General features: G+C 36.9%; 1 protein-coding gene across 1 annotated transcript in view; it reads left to right on the top strand.

The window, feature by feature from the left end:
- DOK6 (docking protein 6) overlaps positions 1-21,664 on the top strand; it is a 233,876-nt gene that overhangs the window by 82,899 nt on the left and 129,313 nt on the right. Inside the window, exon 2 of the mRNA XM_042869705.1 lies at positions 10,020-10,127. Coding sequence (XP_042725639.1) covers positions 10,020-10,127 — 108 coding nt within the window. The remainder of the gene's footprint in view (positions 1-10,019; positions 10,128-21,664) is intronic.

The following is a 21,664-nucleotide window of genomic DNA, read 5'->3' as shown; positions in this document are numbered from 1 at the left end:
TTCTTTTCTTTTCTTTTCTTTTCTTTTCTTTTCTTTTCTTTTCTTTTTTTGGTTTAGTTTTACAGAGTCCAGGTAGTTCTGTGAATACTGCAAAAAATTTCACCACAGTATTCAGTGACAGACTCCTTCTGAGTATCTTTTTTATTGCTGCTGTGGCGAATTATTACAAATTCCTAGCTTTCAACTGTTTCCATTTACTATGAGCTGTTAGTTCATTTTCCTCCCCTTCAATTAGATTAAAGGATGTAATGAAGGTCTTTGGGGGCACGCTAGCATCTGTTAAATTGGTGATTCTTTGGCAGGAGAAGTACTAAACCTGAAGGGTATAGTAGTGCGGGTGATCAAATGTTGAGAAAACTGTTCTGTTATTAGACATCCTTTTGATCATTGCTATTTTCGGGGCCCTGATTTAATCCTACAGCAGGCTTCATTTTGCAGAACACTCTCTTCTATACAAAATGAATTTCTCCATAAAATCTAGCTCATATCATAACATTGAAAGGTGAGTCAAAGCACTGAAAAAAAAAAAAGAAGATGATAAATTTGATTTGTAGGAAAACAACGTATGATTGATTCATACAACCTGTTACTTTAGAGGTTTATTGAATCACACGTCATGGATAAGTGCGATTTTTAGAATTTATGTGCTCTCCTATAATACAATATATGAGAGAATGTTTGAAGGGCTTTTTGTCTCATTTGCATATTGTAAAGTCTTGCTGTATATAAATATGTTGTGTACATTACATACATGATTGCAACAGTGACCAAACACTTACTAGCAACACGTATAGATCACAGTTATCTTTCACTGTATCAATGTGTTTGTTTTCCAAGATTTAGTAGACATATGGTGAAGCTAAAAAATACATCCAAGAATAAAAGACTGTATGTTTTCTTTTTAAACTTGAGTACTAATTGCTGTTAGAAATACATAAATTCATAGTGGCATACAGGTCCAGCTCACATTTTTTCTTTGTGGAAAATGCTTTAGATTTGGTACTGTGCTCAGCTTTGTTATACTCCATATGAAGCATCTTTTGGAATACTCCAAAAGTAACGCCTCCTGTTTTATTATGTTGGCCCACAATGTTGGAGAAAGGCTTTGGTGATATGGCAGTAGAGGCTGAACATTCCCACCAATTCTGCATTATATTTTGTTGCCATGCAATACATGGCAGCAGAGAATTTCTGAAAAACAGTGCCTGTCACGAAAGTGCATACGAAGTAAAGGTGTGTCATTCAGTCCAGCCATGTGAAAAAAATGGCACCCATTGGGATTTGGCAATGCGTGCTGAACATTATAGAAAACATGAAGCATTGGTTTCATAACAACTTATTTTCACAAGTCCCTGCCTTTTAAAAGTATGTAGGTTAGGAACTGAGTATATGAATACTACTTTTCAATTTAAGTGTGTTAGCTGAGACTGTATTTGAATTTTCATATTACAACGACTCTGGCTTGTCTTGTTTCTTGACATTGATTTCCCTTGAAGATATGGAAAATTTTTTTTGAGAACAAAATTATGAGTGTCTACTAAATATGTGTAAGTTTCAGCTTTGATAACCTCTTAAATGGAGGGTCAAAAATTAAGAATCTTTATTGCACTAGTATTTTCACTTTGTTGGTATATAGCTTTATGATTAAAAACTGATGAGAGAATTTACTGTCATATTCAAATGGATTATCTTTGCTGATAACTAATTGAAATAAAGTCGTAGAAAAACTGACAGTTCCAGCAGACAAACCCCAACTTCAGGTGAGTAAAATAAGCCTATTTTCATGTTCGGTTCAATTTGGGAAAATCACTCAAATTATATATTAGAATACAATCAAACTGTAACATGCTAAGTGTTTCTTAAAAAATAACCTGTGGAAGGTGATATGGGTGTAAGTTAAGGACTGGAATAGGCTCCCCGGGGAGGTGGTTGAGTCACCAATGTGTTTAAAAACCATTTGGATGTGGTGCTCAGGGACATGATTTAGTGGAGGGTTGTTAGAGTTTGGTTAGTATGGTTAGGTTGTGGTTGGACTCAATGATGTTTAAGGTCTTTTCTAACATGAGCAATTCTATGATTCTGTGAAATCCTGGCTATGTAATTGTTCACAGGTAATTGCTACATGTTCAGTTTAAGGTAAAAGAGATTCCTGAGAATTCTTGGGCATAAAAATTTCTTCAAATATTTCAAGTTCTAGAATTTTCCTGCTGGATGCCTGCTAAAACTATTGTAATCAGTTTTTGTTTTGTTTTGTTTTCATCTACCCTATGAGGCCAGATAAAGAGGGAGCTGTATTAGTTTTCCCCAAAAAGTCACTGAAGTTAGTGTTGCCAAAACTGAGTCAGAAATGCAGAAAGATGAAAAATGACTACTGGAACTGATTTTATTGAAATAATCATAACATTGATTCAAATAAATAGTGATAAATTCTGCTGATATGCAGCCTGCTATCATAGAATCATAGAATCACCAAGGTTGGAAAAGACCTAAAAGATCACCCAGTCCAACCGTTCACCTATTCCCAATAGCTCCCACTAAACCATGTCCCTCAACGCAACATCCAGTCTTTCCTTGAACACCCCCAGGGTCGGTGACTCCACCACCTCCCTGGGCAGTCCATTCTAGTGCCTGACCACCCTTTGTGAAATCTGAGAGCAGGTTTGAGCAACTTTGTGTAAGCTGTCCTGACCTTGAACTACCCAGATAGCACTTCGAAGCAAAATAACAATGCTGAGTGTTTAAGTTGTAGGTGCCTAAGGGTTGAAAAAATTGTGCATCACCTTTCAGAAGAATACAACATGCAATTCTTTCCAGATACATATCCACCTTCTTCTTTTAAACACAAGGAAAAAAAAAAAAAAAAAAAAAAAGACTTCAGCTCCCACAGCTAAACTCTTTATATACTCAGTACTTTAGTTATTGTATGAGTATTAGGAAAATTACTGTGGTGTGCTTTGAATTCACAGAACTCTAACAATAAAATAAATCTTCTTGTAGATTAAATATATATCCTGTGACTATAACACCATCAATTATTAAATATTATAAACATGTATATGAATCTGTAATGGTATGCTATTGTAGGAGAAATGTGACATATATATACTGTAACTGGGTGAATTGTCCATAATCATCTCTCTCTAACCATCATAATTCTCAGTGGCTGCAATCAAGCCCGCAAGGATTGATCTAATCTGAGGGGAAAAAAAATAAAATAAAATTCTGGCAGATGTTTGTAATTTCTTCTATTTCTAACTTTAAGTGCCAGCATGTTTGCAATCTGGAAAATAAGAATAATAAAAATATACAATCAAAATGCTTATGATGCAATCTGTGACACTAAAATGGACTGTGTTTTATAACGTTGTAGAAAGTCATAAAACAAGGTCTCGAAGATAAAGATTAACCTTGCTTCCTAGCTAGCATGATAAAATGAAGCTCAACTGCAGTGATATCAGACATGATGAAATCTTTCCTTCTTTGATAGTCTTTGGTAACATGTATTCAGGCAGCATTATTTATTTGAAGTATTACTAGTGATCCTTTCAAGACATAATTGTGGGGTTTTTAATTCACTCTTTACAGTTTGAAGAGTTTTTCTTCCATTAGTTTTGTGAGAGATGCTTTGTTAAGATGTAATGTTAAGAATGGGCAAGATAGGGTGGAAACTTAGAAATGGTGACAAAAGGGAACTCTTCCCAAGGCTTGCTGTTTGTTATGGTAAGAAGTGGGCAGCCCCACGACCCCATGCTGCTAACAAAAAGCAAATAACACCGTACTTTTGATCAGAGCTGTGAGTTATTTTTGCCTTGCCTCCTGCCTGGGCAGCGGGTGGTGGACACCCTGGGGAATCCCTGCTCATCCACAGGGACATGGGAAAGTTCCCAGTGGTGTTGTTATGGGGAGGGAGCTGCCCTAGACTCTTACGTCCATTTGGGAGCTTGGTGCTGTCCTGCGTATTCCTTCTCACTATCTTTGTCATCCCATCCAAGTTTGCCACCCAAAATGCACTTTCTCAGTGCAGTGGTGACTGTGTTTCAGAAACTTAGGCAATGAAATCAGCGCTGTTAAGTCAGGAGCAATGCTGAGTCTAGGTCACCTTCACAGGGGCCCAGAAACCGAAGTGCAAGTATGTGTTGTTACAATAGTATTGCTTTGTCTTTTTAATGCAAAATCATGTTAACTCTGGTAGACAGACTCCAGTGAAGACTTTTTGTTTTGTTTTTGCTTTTCTGTTGATTTTATTCAGCAATTGCTCAAATCTAGTAACTTGTTCTTCAGCTGAGGCGTGAATAGTTTTGTGTTCTCATTTTCCTGTTGGGCCCTTTCACATATAATAAGTTATTGAATTTCTCTTAAATTTGATTTAAATGCATGACATGAATTCCATTGAAGCAGTAAGGTGCCACCTTTAATTTCTTCTCCCTTTGCCAAAGTATAAACAGCAAAATAAGAAAAAAAGTGGTGTCTGTCAAAACAGTGGTTAAATATGACTGTACTATGGCAATTGTTTTCTTACTATGAATGCAATATTTTTAAATTTATGAGTCAGTTTTTATAGTCTCATGAGATACTGCATTTCTCTCACATGCCCCATTAGAATGATGCCTATTTTTAATGGAGAAAATTAGTGAAGTAACTTTGAACTTTTCATAGTTCAAAGTAAGAAGAGAGGATGAAGTTGAGATTTTCTGCATAAATTCATTATTATGGTGCTTTAAGTAAATTATAAAAAGGGGATCTCTAAAAATTAGTGGAAATGGAGTTGCACTGGAAGTTGAATTTCTAACTCAAAAGATTTCAGAAACCACTTTGAGGTGATGAGGTTGTTTTGTTCCACATTTAGTATACTCTTCTTTTGCTTCAGAACAAGAATACACAGAAGCTGTTCTCCCCTGCAAGTCTCTGCAGCACCATGAAAAGTGCTTCCATGTGCCTTGGCCAGGGCAGCTGAACCAGCTCTCACCTGACCACAGATGTGCTGAGCTACTGCTATTGATTACTGATGTGGAAGTGCACAGATAGTGGGGTTGAGAACAATATATATACTTTCTGTGCTTTGCACAGCTGGAATCTTGCAAGACTGAGAGAGGGGTGTTGTTTGAATAGACTGCTGTGTCTTGGACTCAGCTGGTAATTTCATCTGTGTCGACTTCAGATTTGTACGGAACAAGTTTAGATCCATTTAATGAGTAAATTAATAAAAAGAAAAGCCCCAAATAGCATGTGTTTGGTGCTACCTTTCTGAACTTCTCTAGAAAAATAAGAAATAGTGTATATAATTAGTCTTTGTGTTCCTTGTTTTTCATTCAAAATTATTAAATATCTTATATTGAACAGTGAGTGCTCATCCTGGAATGCTGTAAAACTGATTAAGTGATCAAATAATTGTCAGTTCTTCAACTGAGCGTATCTGAGAAACAGACTTTTAAATCTCACAGGAAATGCTAAATCTGATGGAGACAAAAGTGCAAGCTGTTATAGGGCTGATGCTGGGTTATTTCACAATGGCTACACGATTATCTGAGGACTTCAGAAGTCTTTCAGAAGTTTTGATTACAGCCAATGGCATCATAAACTAGGCCAGGGATAAAAGAGTATCTCACAGTTCCTGAATAATTGAGTAGGTTTCTGTATAACAATGAGTTGCAGTATAAAAGGCAAATGTTTGTTTGCTGCATGCTCACATATGCGCCTATGTATTCATTTTTATAGGTAAATTCATATGCTAATGTATTTTTAAACAGTGAGGTACAAGCTGTCTACTACTAGACAAAGAGCTGCTGAAATCCAGTGGCACTTTGGAAGTTTTTACCAGATTTAGAAGTGATTGTATGTAAAAATATGTATGTGTATATATATATAAGCAATATTTAAATGTAAGAATGTATGATAGTGTATCTACAGTGCTCAGTGAGCTGTTGCTTTCTTTACAGCTCTCCCCTCCCTAGTTGTTTGAAAAGAAGCAGCTGTCAATAAACGGATGCAGCAGCAGTCTAATGGTAAAACTTGAGTTCCACCCTCTTATTCTTCGACATGTTACAGCCCATGTCTGTGCCAGTGCCTTTGCATTCTTCATCACAGTGCTGGACTCTGGGAATAGGTCTAATGAGAACCGTCCTTAATTACAACTGACATTTGGCCCTCTTCAGTAAATACTGTGAAGACCCCTCTAAAAAGCAGGGGGTCAAAGCTTCCTTCTTGAATTATGTCAGTTCATCTAGCAAAGCTCCAAATCCTGTTCCATGTTGGCTGATATCCAATGAACAAAAGTCTGAAGTTGCCATTCAGGATCCCTGCTCATTTCTCATTGAATGAGTTGCTTTGAAGTCTGCATTGGATGACCTTTTATCTGGAATATATTGCCATCCTCCCAGGGAGCAATCTGAGTCTTTCATTTAGCTTTTCTAGTTTTCCACTTACTAGGCATACTTCCAAAGTACCAGATAGAACTGATACTTACATTAAAGTAAAATATAACCGTGATATAAATATAAAATAAACAACGGAAAGAAACCACCCAAGTCAATTGACATTAAACTTCTGTTACCTTATCTCCAACTGTCCAGAATTAGGTCGTCTGTAAGATATGGATTCTGTGGCTGTGCTAAAACCTGCTGTCACTGATGATGAAGTCTGCGGGTTGATCTGCTATTCTAAAAAAAGTCTGTGAGGACTGTAAACCATTAAGGGCAGATAATGGAAATCAATAGAAAATTTGAAATGAAGGCAGTCATTTTTACCATGATGAACTTCTTAAGAAATACTTTCCTCAGAGAATGGGAGATGAACCAAAAATACACATAGCCTAAAAAGGAAGTGGATCCCAGAAGAGCCAGGAGTATTATTAAAAGAAAGATTTCTATTAAATGAATAAATGTTCCCCCTTAGGACAGTTGGCACTTTTGCTTCTATTGAGGTCAAAAAGAATCTTCTTCATCTCCTGCAGATGAGGAGATTCTTGCACCATAACATTGTGAAAAGCTGATATAGGTTAATCAAGAGGTAACTGTGGAAGCATACCTGTGGTAAAATATGTTGCAGGACTGCCAAGATGTCATTTGAAGAAAACACTATCTAATAAAGATGGTTTATGATGTCCCACAATGTAGTGCTTTTTTTTTTTTTTTTTTTTTTTTTTTTTTTTTTTTTTTCCTCCAGGAAATGTGATATTGTCTTCCCTTTCCCCCAGGTTAGGCATAGTAATATCTGGAGTAATATCTGGAGTAGGAAGTACAGCTGTACAGTTGCCAAATCACAATCTTAGCAGAAAAAAACAAACAAAACAAAACAAAACAAAAAAAAAACCCAGAAACTTCTGTTCTTTGAGAGAGGTGTGCTTGCAGAGGATTTCATTATATGCTATTTTGTTTTCCAGAAGTCTTCCTTGTATTTAAATGTACTGATGTTGTAGTCCAGTGGGTAGATTTTGAAAAGAAAACACTTGTTTGGACTGATTATAATTATCTGAGATAATGACAACAGCATAATGTCAGTATTATTAGACTGTGGTTAATTAGGCTTAATTATTTTAATGACATGATATTTGCTGTTTATATTCAGTTTAGGGAGTGTTATACTATTAGGGAAAGCTTCTCAGTTTAGCTCTCCCTGCCTGTATTCCACTGATATCTTCTTTCTTCTCTCCTCAGTGGGAGATACGTTTGAATAGTACTGCACTTCTTGCTTTGTACCATTACATTCTGTAAAACTTCAGAAGAAATAAGGCTCTTCTCCATGTATGGATGCGTCCTGATTTCAGCTAAAACAGTGTCAATAGTGTACCAATGTTTGGTTGTTGCTGAGTAATGAGAGCATACTCAGAATCAGGCCAGACCACTCAGCAGGGAAGAGCCACCACTATGATGGCACAGGGCAGGGTGAGGCAAGAACATATGGCCTGAACTAGGCCTGGGGATTATTGTATTCCAGGTGACATCTTACAAAAGGCCATAAAGCTGTGAGAGGCTGGCTAGGAGGAAGCTGCTGCTCAGGGTTAGCTGGGCACTGGTTGACAGGGAGTGAGATGTTGAGTTGGGGGTGTTTTGGTTAGCAGGCAGTTGCATTTGTTAGCTGAACATTGGTCAATGTGTAGCAAGTAATTGCATTTTGGTTACGTACATATATATTTATAATCATGTTTTTTATTTTCTGTATCAATAAATAGCCTTTATCTCAGTAAATGAGCTTTGTTTTGTTTCTGTTTCTCTCCTTCATCCTATCTGGGAGGAAATGAGAGAGTGGCTGTGTGCTGCTGAGCATCTGCTGAGTTAAACCACAACAGGGTGGAAGAACTATTAGCTAGTTTGTGTGTGTGTGTGTTATTTTAAAAATATCAGTGAACTAATAACATGAAATGCCATATAACATTGTTCGTAGAGCCATACACTCACTGAAAAAGAAAATGATGTAAACTACTGTCATAGGTATAAACCAGACCAAAATCTAATCGCTTACTTGTGTAATGTAGTTTAGAAGGACAGTCTTAACTGGCTTCCCTTTGAACTGTGAATGTTTTCTTATTTGACTGATTTTAAACTTCTAGCTGTGGTAATATACAAGACCTTTTGAAAATAAACTGTGTAAAATAACTGTGCCCATCAGTACAAGTTAGGGAATGACTTGCTGAAGAAGGTCTTTGTAGAAAAGCACCTGGGTGTTCTTGTGGACAAAGGGTGACCATGAGTCAACACTGTGTCCCTGTGGTCAAAAAAAGCCAATGGTATCCTGGGTTGAGTTAAAAAGAGCGTGACCAGCAGGTCGAGGGAGGTGAGCCTCCCCCTCTACTCTGCTCTGGTGAAGCCACATTTGTAATACAACACAGTTTTCTGTGTCCTACTTCTGGGTTCCCCAGTTCAAAAAAGACGGGGATCTCCTAGGCGTCCAGGGGTGGGCTATGAAGATAATGAAGTCTAGAGCATCTCCTGTGTGAGGAAAGGCTGAGTAACCAGAGTCTGTTCAGCCTGGGGAAAAGAAGACTGAGTGGTCTTGGAGGTGGCACCTTGGTGGTGCACAACATTAGGATAAAGAGTCATGGCCTTGAACTTGAACATAGGAAGTTCCGTACTGACATGTGAAAGAAGTTATATACAGAAAGGATGTTGGAGCACTGGAACAGGCTGCCCAGAGAGGCTGTGGGGTCTCTTCCTATGGAGATATTCAAGACCCACCTGGAAGTCTACCTTGCAACCTGCTGTAGGGTATCTGCTTTAGCAGGAAGTTGGACTAGCTGATCTCTTGAGGTTCCTTCCAACCTCTGTGATTCTGTGAAGTAATCTAATAATGTATCCATGAAAATGCACTGTAAGCAAAATCTTGCATAATGTCCATTGATATGAGAGCAGTACTTTCAATTTGTGTTTTCTGGATGATTTTCTTTTTTCTCTATGTGTTTCCAAACTTTAATAATCCACATAGCCTTTCCTTAGAGAGTTTGTGACTGAACTAAGTCAGCTAGATTTTCTTTTGCCCTAAAGTGGATACATTGATACTTGTTTCTACTGTTTGTTTTCTCTATGTACAAGATTATAGTAACAACTGATTACTATGTTACAATAAAAGTTGCAATAAATCTGCCTCAATGACACTGATGCTCTTGTAGAAATAGAATGCAATGAAATGAATGTATAAACCATAAACATGTACAGTCACGCCTGAAAGGACTTTCCCTCATGACAGCTTTATAATTATTTTTATGTTCAGAGTTCATGGATTTACTTGCATCTCCAGAAATTGTCAAATTTGGCATGCACAAAAGAGTCTAAACTAAAAAAAGTCTATAAAGAATTCACAATAGATATTTTTAAATTGGTGGACTGGAATTACCAATGCTGAGAACATCATTTGTTTCTGAGTTCTCTAGGTTATTAAAATAAAATGTGATGGTTTTAAAAAATCTTGTTTAGTAAATTATGTATCTGAATAAATTTGTACTGATTTCTACCTAAAACAAACAAACAAACAAACAAACAGCAACAACAACAAAAAAAACTAATACAATTAATTGACTTTGTTTCCAGATTTTCAGGCGATGTTGGCTGGTTTTCAAGAAGGCTTCCAGTAAAGGACCCAGGAGGCTAGAAAAGTTTCCAGATGAGAAAGCAGCATATTTCAGGAACTTCCACAAGGTAAGTCATGCCTTTCTAGTGATCCAAAGCACTGCTTTTTTACTACTCTTCCATGGGAGGGGTGCTTTTGTGATATGCCTATTTTGCGATCAGTATGTTGGGAATCAGGTTGAAAGCTGAGTTCTGACACTAGAAACATAGTAAACCTTCTGTAAATCTCTGTGATGCAAGTATTACACATTTTTTTTTTTCTTTAATGAGCACAGAAGCCCCAATATTTGTGGTGACAACTTATTTTTTATTCTTCAAACATTAGTATTTTGCAGATGTGTAAATATCTCTACTTAATGACATTTTAACCTTTATTATAGAGTACTGAACAAGTTCTGAAAATGCTGAATGCTGAATGGCAACAGTGATAGAGCGTGTACTATTACTGGTTATACAGGGGTGGTCCAAAACTTACTGGGATTTTCTAACAAGTTTTAATATTCAGGTCACTCTAGATTACCTTGCAAAAGGTCTTTGAATAGCACATGGTCTCACTAGATTTAACTGTGCAGCTTTTCTGACTTTCCTATGCAAATTTTGGCAGAAGGAAATTTTATCTCTTGAATGGAAACATAAGGAAAACTAACACCTTTTATTTATCAACATTCAAATCAGTATCAAGGAGACAAACACTTATTCAGTAAGTAAATCATTGGGGTCTTATGCATCTCCATTTTTCCATAGGTATTTGAGCTTGAAAGGTAAATCAAATCAAGTTTATATTCGAAGGACTTCATTAAAATTGTTGCATACTACACTTATATTACAGACCTGGCTAGTGGGCATTGTAAATTACAAAAGGAGATCTGAGCTTAAAAAAAAAAAAAAAAAAAAAAAAGAAGAAGAAAAAAGGAAAACAAAAACAACAACAACAACAACAACAAAAAAAAAACTGGCCAAAATAGTACAAAGCTAGGATAAATTAAAAATAGAGCTCTTCTTTTTTAGTCATCATAAATGAATATTTACTAAGATGGAGATAAGCTGGTCTCATGAGAAAATTGAATGATTGGATTATTATTATTTTTTTTTTGGTTGGTGTTGTTTTGTCTTTTATTTTCTGGCATCCAGTCAATATGTAGGTTTATTTGTTATTCTATAAATTCTCTAATGTTGTTATGCATTGCTGTTGTTGTTTTTCCTGGTGGCTTTCTTCTTACAAATATAAGTAATGGCATCAGTCCTTATAGACAAGTGCCTCCTGACAGTAGCAGTGAATTTGTTGAAACATGACCTCATCCGTTTGTTCCAGTTTCTGGCATCAAATTATAACTTGTCATTACTGTAAATTTAAATCATTGCACTCTTGCTCAGAGAAGCTATAGCTTATCTGTACTGTTTTCCCTTGAGCATTTGTTGTATAAGTTGTACAGAACAGCTGTGTTTACTCTCATTACTCCAAAGAGGGCACAGAGTGGCAATAGCTCTATACCCATCCCAGGGGTGGCTGTGTTCTTAGGATCCATTCCCACAGTACCAGAAAAGGCCAAAAAGGACACTGCAGCTTTACCAATCCAGTGAAAGTGTGTGTGCGCTTGTGTGACTGTTGGTGCTTGACTAATATTTTGGACGTTTTTACTTGCAAATGATCTAGAATTCAGAGTTGGGTGGGGTGGTTTTTTTTGTTTGTTTGGTTGATTTTTGTTTGGTTGGTTTTTTGTTTTAGATTTCATTTGTTTGAGTAATCTTTGTGATTGAAAGAGATGTCAAAATGTACTTTGTGCACTTTGTTTTTTTTAAAGCCTTATCATATTAATTTTTCCAAACTGGAGATAGTTACATTTTCCTGAAATGTATATATTGTTTATATATTTTTTCAATTAATATCTTGTCTGCTGGCAAAATTATCTGACTGGTCTGGGAAGGTCACAAACTGTATAGCTTTCAGGGGCAGCTATTACTTGGCTGATTAAAGTAATAGGAAAGTAAATGTATAACTGTTGGTAAAATTACTCAGTTTTGTACACAGAACAATAAAATCTGCAGTAACTATCAGATCTCTCTTAAAATATGGAAGAGTCTGAAAAATGTAATTGTATAAAACAAGCATTCTCTGCATCAAAAAGCAAAATGCTGAGAAAAATGGAGCTGTGCTGGTAATAAAGCTGTTAATAGAGTCTATGCACATCAAAGAGCAACATGAAAATTAATAAAAAATATTTTTCAACAAAGATTGTATTAAGATACTAATATCTTATTTTCCTAACAATGTGGTTAAGAAACCTGTAAGCTGAGCATACTGACAAGACTTCAATTCTTACAATCGTGGACTTGAAGTGCTTAAATGACAAGAGCTCCCTGTGAGCCTGTTCCTGTGTACATCTCTACTCATCATTCTAAATCATGACAGCTTAGGGTAGGAAGTACAAGTGTCAGTTCATAATAGTAGATAAGAAGTGGTGTCAACAGCAGTGGAATCAGTAGCAAACCCTACATACCACAGAACAAGTAACTGCTGGAAATTATAATCTCCTAAACAGTCCCATACACATTAATGGTGGCTCTTCTATTAAGATCAATGTATTTATTCCAGCAAAATTCAGAGAAGTATGTGTGTACAGTTCTGTGCAAATCGTGCATTCTACTTTTGAAAACTATCTATCTGTTTAAATAGATGCCTGTATTTCTGTTGTATTAAGCATTAAAACAAGCTAGAAAACTGAACTTTTTACTTTAAAAACATTACTGCACAGGGAAAGGGCATGGAAGGGGCACACTCCAGCAGGGTGAAAAAATCCATGAATTTTATAATATATTATTTCCAAAATGTCATTGCCCCCTCGGAACAATGCAGGTTGAAATGGACCTCTAGAGTCTGTCTAGTTCATATTACTGCTCAGGAACCATCAGTTAGATCATGATGTTCATGTCTATATTCATGTCTATGTTGGGTGTTTGGTATCTTCTGGAATATAGGCTCCATAACCTCAGCAAACATAGATGTGAAGTTGTGTGCTTGGAACCTAGTAAGTAGAACAGCAGAAGAGGCTTTACAAAGAAGTTCAGGGCAAGAGGCAATGAATAGAGCTTGCTCCAGGGGAAATTGTCTGAATATAAGGGGGGAAAAAAATGGGTCACAGGAACAACTTAACATCAGAGAAGGCTGACCAGAAAAGTCAGTATTTACTCACTGGAAAAACTAAAGAACTACTTTTGTAGAGTCCTGTGTAACCTAAGCTAAGGCCTCATTTTCAGGATTGGACCAGATGTAAAGCGTGAAGTATATGTCATCCAAATAGCTATGAGTTACTGATGTATCTCTCTGCTGCTTGTATTGTGTCAGACTGGTCCTGTTCTCTCCTCCTTATTGTATTTCAGTAACCTTTGCTACCAGTGCAAGCTGGGGGATGAAGGGATTGAGCACAGCCCTGCTGAAAGGTACTTGAGGGTACTGGTGTGTGGGAAGCTGGACATGAGCCAACAATGTGGCCTTGCAGCCCAGAAAGCCAACCGTATCCTGGGCTGCATTAAAAGAAGCATGGCCGGGAGGTGGAGGGAGGTGATCCTGCCCCTCTGCTCTGGTGAGGTCTCACCTGGAGTAGTGTGTCCAGATGTGGAGTCCTCAGTACAGGAGAGCCATAGACCTTCTGGAGCACTTCCAGAGGAGGGCCAGAAACGTGATCCAAGAGATGAAACATCTCTTCTACAAGGACAGGCTGAGAGAGCTGGGGTTGCTCAGCCTGGAGAAGAGAAGGCTTTGAAATAACTTGATAATGACTTTGCAGTATCTTAGAGGTGAGATATAGGAAAGAAGGGGACAGACTCTTTATCATGATTTGTTGTATAGAGCAAGGGAAAATGGTTACAGACTTAGAGAGGGTAGATTTAGGTTAGATATAAGAAAGTCTAAAAGTCTTTTACAGTGAAGGTGATGAGACTGGAAGAAGTTGCCCAGAGATGTGGTGGATGCTCTGTCCCCAGGGATTTTCAAGGCTCAGCTGGTCAGGTCCTGGGCAACTTGATCTAGCTGTGCATGTCCCTGTTCATTGCAGGAGAGTTAGAATAGATGACATTTAAAGGTCCCTTACTATTCTAAGTATTCTATGATTCTATACTGTTTTTTTTCTATAAAAATCTAGCCATGTTTTGGCAAAGTTTGGCAAACCAGTATTTTGTGCATTTTAATTACAAATGCTTCTGACATCAACAGCTAAAATGTCTGATGTCATCTGTAAAGCTTTATATATGATGAAAATTCAGATAGTTTTCTTTTGAATAATGAAATAGGTTCCCTCTAGTTCTTTCAGGCCTAAAACCTGACATTGGCTCTAACAGATACTTGTCATTTCTGTATACCAATATGGAGTCGGGTATTTGAGATGAGATCACGGAGCTATTCTCTATATGTATATTCTCTTGTATCTAGATAGCATGGAAAGGAAAGCTGTTACGTTAAAGTCTAAGAGAAGAAATAAAACAAATACTGAGGAGTGGGTTTAAAAAATTAAAAAAAAAAAAAAAAAAAAGAAGAAGAAATGCACTAGTGCTCTTATGGAAGCATCCTATTAACTAGATATCTGGAGGAAAAATCAAGGGATGTTTCCAGTAGAGGGAAAGCTGGCTGGTCAAGGAAAAGTTGAGATTTTACACAAACATTGGCACTGATACAAAAGTGAAAATAGGAGCATGAGAGGAAGGGAAACAAGAAGGCAAAGGATACGTGCATAGAGTCATAGAATTGCTCAGGTTGGAAAAGACCTTAAATATCATTAAGTCCCACCACAGTCTAACCAAATTACCCTAACTCTAACAACCCTCTGCTAAATCATGTCCCTGAGCACCATATCTCCTGCGCCTCAATGTCCTTTCTGTACTGAGGTACCCAAAACTAAACACAGTACTCGAGGTGAGGGCTCACCAATGCTGAGTACAGATGCAGGATTACTTCCTTAGTCCTGCTCAATACACCGTTCCTTATACAAATGAAGATGCCATTGGCCTTCTTGACCACCTGGGCACACTGCTGGCTCATATTCAGCCGACTGTCCATCAGTACACCAAGGTCCCTTTCCATCAGGCAGCTTTCCAGCCTGTAGGTTTTCCTGGAGTTGCTGTGACCAAAATACAAGACCTGACCACTTGGCCCTATACAAACTTACCTTGGCCCATCAATCCAGTCTATTCAGGTCCCTCTGTAATGCCTTTCTACCCACCAGCAGTGCAACACTCTCTCCCAACTTGGTGTCGTCTGCATAGTTTTTCTCTGCAGCTCAGCTGTTTCTGGGACAGAGTGCAGCATGGTGGATGCTTGTGAAGAGAAAGCCAGGTATTTTGTTCAGATTTTTGCACCAGAACAAATTTATCTCTAATCATAAAATCAGCACAGCTGGAAAAGATCTCCAAGATTGTCTAGTCTAAGTATCTTCCTACCACCAATATTTTCCCACTAAATCAGCTCTGTTAGTACCACATGTGCACATTTCTTGAACGCTTCCATGAGTGGTGACTCAACCATCTCCTTGGGCAGCACATTGCAGCACCTGACCAGCACTCCTTTGGAGAATAAATTTTTCCTAATCTTCAACCTGCACCTCCCTTGGCATAACTTAAGGACATTTCCTCTTGTCCTATCACTAGTTGTCCAGTAGTGGAGGCCTACTTCCATGTTTCCAAAACTTCCTTTCATAACACTGCCTTATTTGCTTCACCATGCAAACTGGCTACACTTCTCAAGCATATCCCAGGAGTGGCAAATACTGAAGTAAGACCTTATGTTATGTACCAGGTACACAGATGACTCTGGTAGAAAGGTGCTTCTGAGAAGAAAGATTGGAAGTGAGATCTCTGAAGGATACTCTGCTGCATCTTGCACAGAGATCAGAAAGAAGTGATTGAGCTAGGTTTTAAAATAGCTGGGTGCTGCTGTGGAGAATCACACTAAGAAAACCTTTTGAATGTAAGCATGGAGTCCTACTATCTCAAATTCAAACTGAATGTTGAAAGGACGTATTTTTGACTTTCATTTGTTCTTTACCTTACAGTTTCTCTGTTCCTTTCCTGTCAATGTAATCTTCACCTCTCAGAAGTGCAGAAAGTGTGAAAGGAAATTAATATTTGTGAAACCATCTGTGTGAAACATACTTGTGTGATGACCGTTATGGAAAAACCCTGAGGGAAGATAGGGAAACTGTAATGTTACAGTTATCTCTGTAACATTAAGTCAGGAAAATTGTATGAAATCATGAGTATCAGAAGATATATATAAAGCCTTTAAATGCAGATATGAAAAAAAAAAGGAGCTGAGCTCTTTTCAGTGGTTCCCGGTGCCAGGACAAGAGGCACTGGAGGCAGCCTGGAACATAGGAAGTTCCCTCTGATCACCAGGCAACACTTCCATACTCTGCAGGTGGTGGAGCACCAGCAAAGGTTGCCCAGAGGCTGTGGGGTCCTTGGAGATCCTCAGAAGCCTGAGATCATGGACCTGGGCCCTGATCTGTATGTCTCTGCTTGAGCGGAAGTTGAACCAAATGACATCCAGAGGGCTCTGTCCCCCTCTGTCATTCTGTGATTTATTCCAAGGTAAAAAATAGTTAAGAAAGATCAAATGGAATCATACAATTAAGACAGTATGTACCATGTTGTCTTAATTATATGTGGTGCCAGTAAATGTATGGGTATTTGGTTTGTGTTAACACACAGCTTAGGAATGTCGTAGGTGAGACCTACTGTGGCTCACTGCTGTAAAAACATCAAAAAATGGTAGACTAGGCCTGTGGAACTGATAGTCAATGTAATGTTTGTGTTCTTTTCCTAACCTTCAGCACTTGAGTCTGCATTTATTATTTTTTCTCAATATTCTGTGTATCTTTTTCATTATTCAAGTGGAGAGTGTAGAACTGTCTAAAGTTAATTAAGAATGTCAAAGATATAATTATCTAGCAAACTGTTTGCTAGCACTGGCAAACAATGCTAAGTGAGGATTTTCTTTTTTTTTTTTTTTTTTCTTAATAACAAGTTTCTCTTAAAACTATTGTGAATTATCTGCTTGTGTGTTGTGTGAGGAATATTTACAGTTTTGATGAGGAAACAAGAGGCATAATATTTGTGTAGTAGCTGAAAAAGGAAGCAGAAAGATACAAACATCAAGTTATAGTGAAGTTATAGTGTACCAAGGAGGACAGGTTTTTCACTGTAATTTATTTTAGTAAAGAGAGATTTAGCATAGTGAGTATTATAAGTTTCATTTAAGGTTTGAATTTTGTGGTAAGGGAGGTTTTGTAACATAAATAAAGAACAAGGTAAGGAAAATTGACACAAAAGCATCCAATTTTTACTTCTTCACAGAAGGAAATCTGAAATTCAAATCATCAGCTGATGTAGATGATTATTAAAAATGCATTAGAGTTGAAAATATGTGGATGTCACAATAGGTATTCAAAATTAATTTATCCCTAATGACAATTGAGGTAAAATAATTTTCAAATGAGTGGCTAAGAAATTTCAGTTAATTTTATAAGCAAATAAATTGAAAACATTTGAAAAATTTGGAATAGCTACTTTCCCATTCAGAATATTTTCTGTTTTTCTTTCTCTTACTACTGAACTTACAAATTTTTCATTTGCCTCAGTTTTTCTGTGTTTTATTTTTCTCTTTCTGGCATTTTTTCCTTTGATAATTCTGAACCTCTTTGAATGTATGTTTATACACATGCATGTACACACACATGATGAATTTAGGTTAATTTAAATTTGTAAATAGTTTTTCATCTAGTTGATTCCCAGCGTAAAAACTACTTTGTAAGGTGTGTCTCAGCCACAGCTTGTTGTCCCCTGTGAGTGGTGAAATGGAAGCAAGCCCATCTTTCCCGTCTGATTGTGACCCAAGGCTTCCCCATAGAGCTACAACTGAAGTTAAGGACTTTTACAGCACAAAGAAGAGATAAACCAAAGGCTCAGCTTACTGGCGTTATATAAATCATGGATACAGTCAAAATAATTTATGTGTATTGAATGCTTGTATTCTCTACAGTTCTGTCTCAGTTTGTCAGGAGATAGACTGCAGTGAGACATTTTGTAGGTAGGGTTATAGCTAGGAGATTTGCAGTAAGAACTGTGTAGTTATCACTTACTGCATTCAGTGATGTTACATTTTGCAAATGTGTCTTTGCTTGTGATTTGCTTTGAAATATATTCCATATTGATAAACAGTTATTTTGTAATTGAGCTTATCTAACAAGAAAAGTGGGAATTGTTTCAGGTCAGCCTGTAATTTAATTGAAGTGAGAGGAAGATTTAAAGGAAATTTTGGAAAAGTATATTTCTGCTTTTCTCTTTACTCAAATAGCAGTAACATGTTTCTTTTAACAAAACAGCACCTTTGGGCTGAAAATAGAAAAGGTCTGGACACAATTAGATACACTGAGAGTGTTAAAAGTGAAAACTTAGAGAAATGGAAACAGGTTCTAACTGCCCAGTATATTTTAATAGCCTCAAAAGGCTATTAACATTCATATAATGATCTAATTCACTTGTATGTTCATTGTGAGATATTGTCTTATTTATCTACTTGGGTAATTAAAGTACTTTAACTAAATGCTCCATTTTGTTTTTGAGATATAAGCTCAATGCTACTCTTTGCACACCTAGAACTAGCAGGAAGTTTAATGTTCATGTCTCTTGTTTATTGTAGGTGAAATTTTGGAGGATAATTGGGAAACCTTTTTTATTTCAGTTGTGAATCATCTCCCCTTTCTGCCATCTCTTTAACATGGTGTTGTACTTTAGGTGTGCATCTGAGTTCTAAATTAGTCTTCTTAGTAAAGCATTAGTTATATTAAACTTTGCCAACACTCACTTTTACAGTGGTCTTATTTCTCCCATTTTTAGTGGTATACTAATGGTCTGATATTTAGTTTGCATGACAAAATAGGTCAAATTGGGAAATATATTTCAAAGGTTATTTAGGATGGCAGAGAAATGGGATTGAGGAGAACTGGATTTTATACTGTAAATGAATGTCTCTAAAAATACTCTTTGAAATGTGAAAGCTTTTGTGTTTGGGTTTTGCTTTTGGGATTATTTTTTTAGGTATGTATTTTAAAATCCTAATTAAAATGTTTCTTAAGGGAAGAGGTGCACATACACGTGACATCCACCAGTTGATCAGATTTTTACAATCGCTTCAAAATGAGGCTAAAAGCCAAAAATCCAGAATTATCCCAATAAGCAGTTGATTCTATTCACTTCTTCAATTCTAGCACATATAGCAGCAAAGTTTGAAAGAACACAATTTGACTGGAGGAAAGTCCTCTTTCTTTGCCTATTAGAAATGGTTGGTGTGGCAACATGCTTATTCTACCCTTATAGGTTTAACTTATTAACACTGTGAAACGGTGTAGAATTTGAAGTGGTGTAACTAAAACTAATCAAATAAGTCTGAGTTCCATTCTTAATTACTTTAGGTTTCATTGTGGCAAAATACAGTTTGTAGCTGCTCATGTCATAAGTGGCCAGTTAGAATACAGCATGATTCTGGATAGCCAGGTGGTATCTCTTTTGCAAATCAGTGATAGTGGCACTTAACAATACTTAGTAACAATGGTGACTTGGAAAAAGTAGAGTAAAGATAATTTCAATGAATTATCTTTCCTTTACATTTAAGTTCTGAGAACTTTTGTTATTTTTGATAGCATAAATTTACATAAGTTAACCTACATTGTCCAAAAATACTGAAAATTTTAAACCTTTATTTTTTTCAATCTTGATTTTATCTTGAGTAGAAGTAGAAATTATTCAGTATGCCTAGATATCACATCTATATGTATTTCTCCCCTTCAAACTTCAATTTCCTGCCTTGATATTACTAATTTATTGTTATCCTGATATATTTTAAATATTTAAATTCACTCTGTTCCTATCTTTTTGTTTTTCTAATCAATTTTATCAGATAAGATTCTTGTGGGTCTTATAGGTGTGGTCTCCATTTAGTGCTTGCAGGATTGAACATTTACTTAGTAGCAGCTTCATGAGTCTTACTGCTCTGAAATAGCAGCTGGACATCTGCCCCAGAGGATAACGTGGAGGCTGATATGCCTCTCTTTGCAAAATTCCTGGAGAGCATTTTTACTGTAACAACTCATCTTCTTCCACAGATAAATCTGCATGCAAAGATGAGAAAAAAATATTGTCTTTTCTGTGAATTGATACTGCTTTTCCATGATCCATTCATTCACTTTTCTGATCTTAGGATTTCTCCTTTCCCTTCAGTTCCTCTTCTAATCTTGTGCTATAAGTTTTGCTGTTCTTTCATGCAGTAGATGTTTCTTTTTTTCTGTCTCTCAGGACTTTTTTTTCTCAAGTCTCCTTTTTCAGTCTTCTGCATTATGTTGGTATTCTTGATTGTCATGTGCTGTTCTCATGCAGAATAAACTGTACAAAATCAGGATGTTTCATCTTACATGCTCTGAATGTTTATTGCCATATAGGTTTGCCTAAACCCATAAGTTTAGTTCCAAAAAGCTTGGCAGATCTGTTAGCATCCCTTTCTTAGGCTTGTCGGTCTCTATTCCAGTCTTCTGCTCTTAGTGGGACTAGCTCTGAGGACTGGCCCTCAGGGCTTTGTTCTCTTGTCATAAATTCCTCCAAAATTGGAAACTGTACAGCCTCTTCAGGCTGCCTGACCTGCTGTTGGGCTGTCCTCAAGAGGAAACCATGGCACATCCAGCCCAAACACTCTGTGTCTCAGTTTATGAACATTGTTTCTTTCCCATCTGCCATGCATGCATGATTATACTGGGGTCCCAGTTCTGTGATCCCAGAGGCTTTTTTATTTTCAGGGAGACAAAAACACATCCAGCTCTGTCTCAGACTGTAGCAGGATTTCTACTCTGTGGCAACTGAGTTTAACCATGTTACTGAAGCCACAGCTCCTACCACATCCACAAATGCTTTGTTTGAGCTATTCTTTGTATTCCATCTGCAGTGGGCCTTTTCTCCTTTGGAAGAATGACAGCAGCATTAAGTGTGACTTCAGGATGTTCAGGAAAGGAACATTGATGGTTCCTTTCCCTTTTTTCTTCCTATAATTATGGTAGTTAACATAGTACTTGCTTCATATATTTTTTTCTTATTGTTTTTGGTTTGAGATAGTTCTCAACTGCCTAGGCATTGCTTTCCTAGAGTCCCTACTCTTTCTCATTGTGTTGACTTTTGCTCTGTTCCATTACTGCTTGCTTGGTATTACACAACAGATGGTGATGGTATCTGGGCCATTATTAAGAAATAAAAGCATGAACAATTCCATTTTGTTGCACTCTCTTCTGTTTCTATTCTTGCTAGATAGAAATTAAGTGACAGAGATGTATTGTACAATGCAAAACAGAAATCCTTTTATGTAAATTTATACCTTTTCTTATGTCCAAGCAATTTTCAGGACTCTGCATAAAGGAAATAATATTGAATAGATGGAATCTCAGAATCATTTCCTTCTCCATTTTGTATGGGAGGCATATGTTCGGAAGAATTCAAGCAGGATATATCCCAGAATAAAGCAGTTGAGATTTTATGGCTGATTTTTGTTTTTTTTTCATCTCTTTTGGACCTCCTTT

This window comes from Lagopus leucura, unplaced genomic scaffold (genome assembly GCF_019238085.1).
Source record: "Lagopus leucura isolate 7727_CA_CO unplaced genomic scaffold, USGS_WTPT01 Super-Scaffold_100002, whole genome shotgun sequence".
Lineage (NCBI taxonomy): Eukaryota > Metazoa > Chordata > Aves > Galliformes > Phasianidae > Lagopus > Lagopus leucura.
The sequence above is the reverse complement of the archived record's forward strand: the minus strand, read 5'-3'. Positions and strand labels throughout refer to the sequence as shown.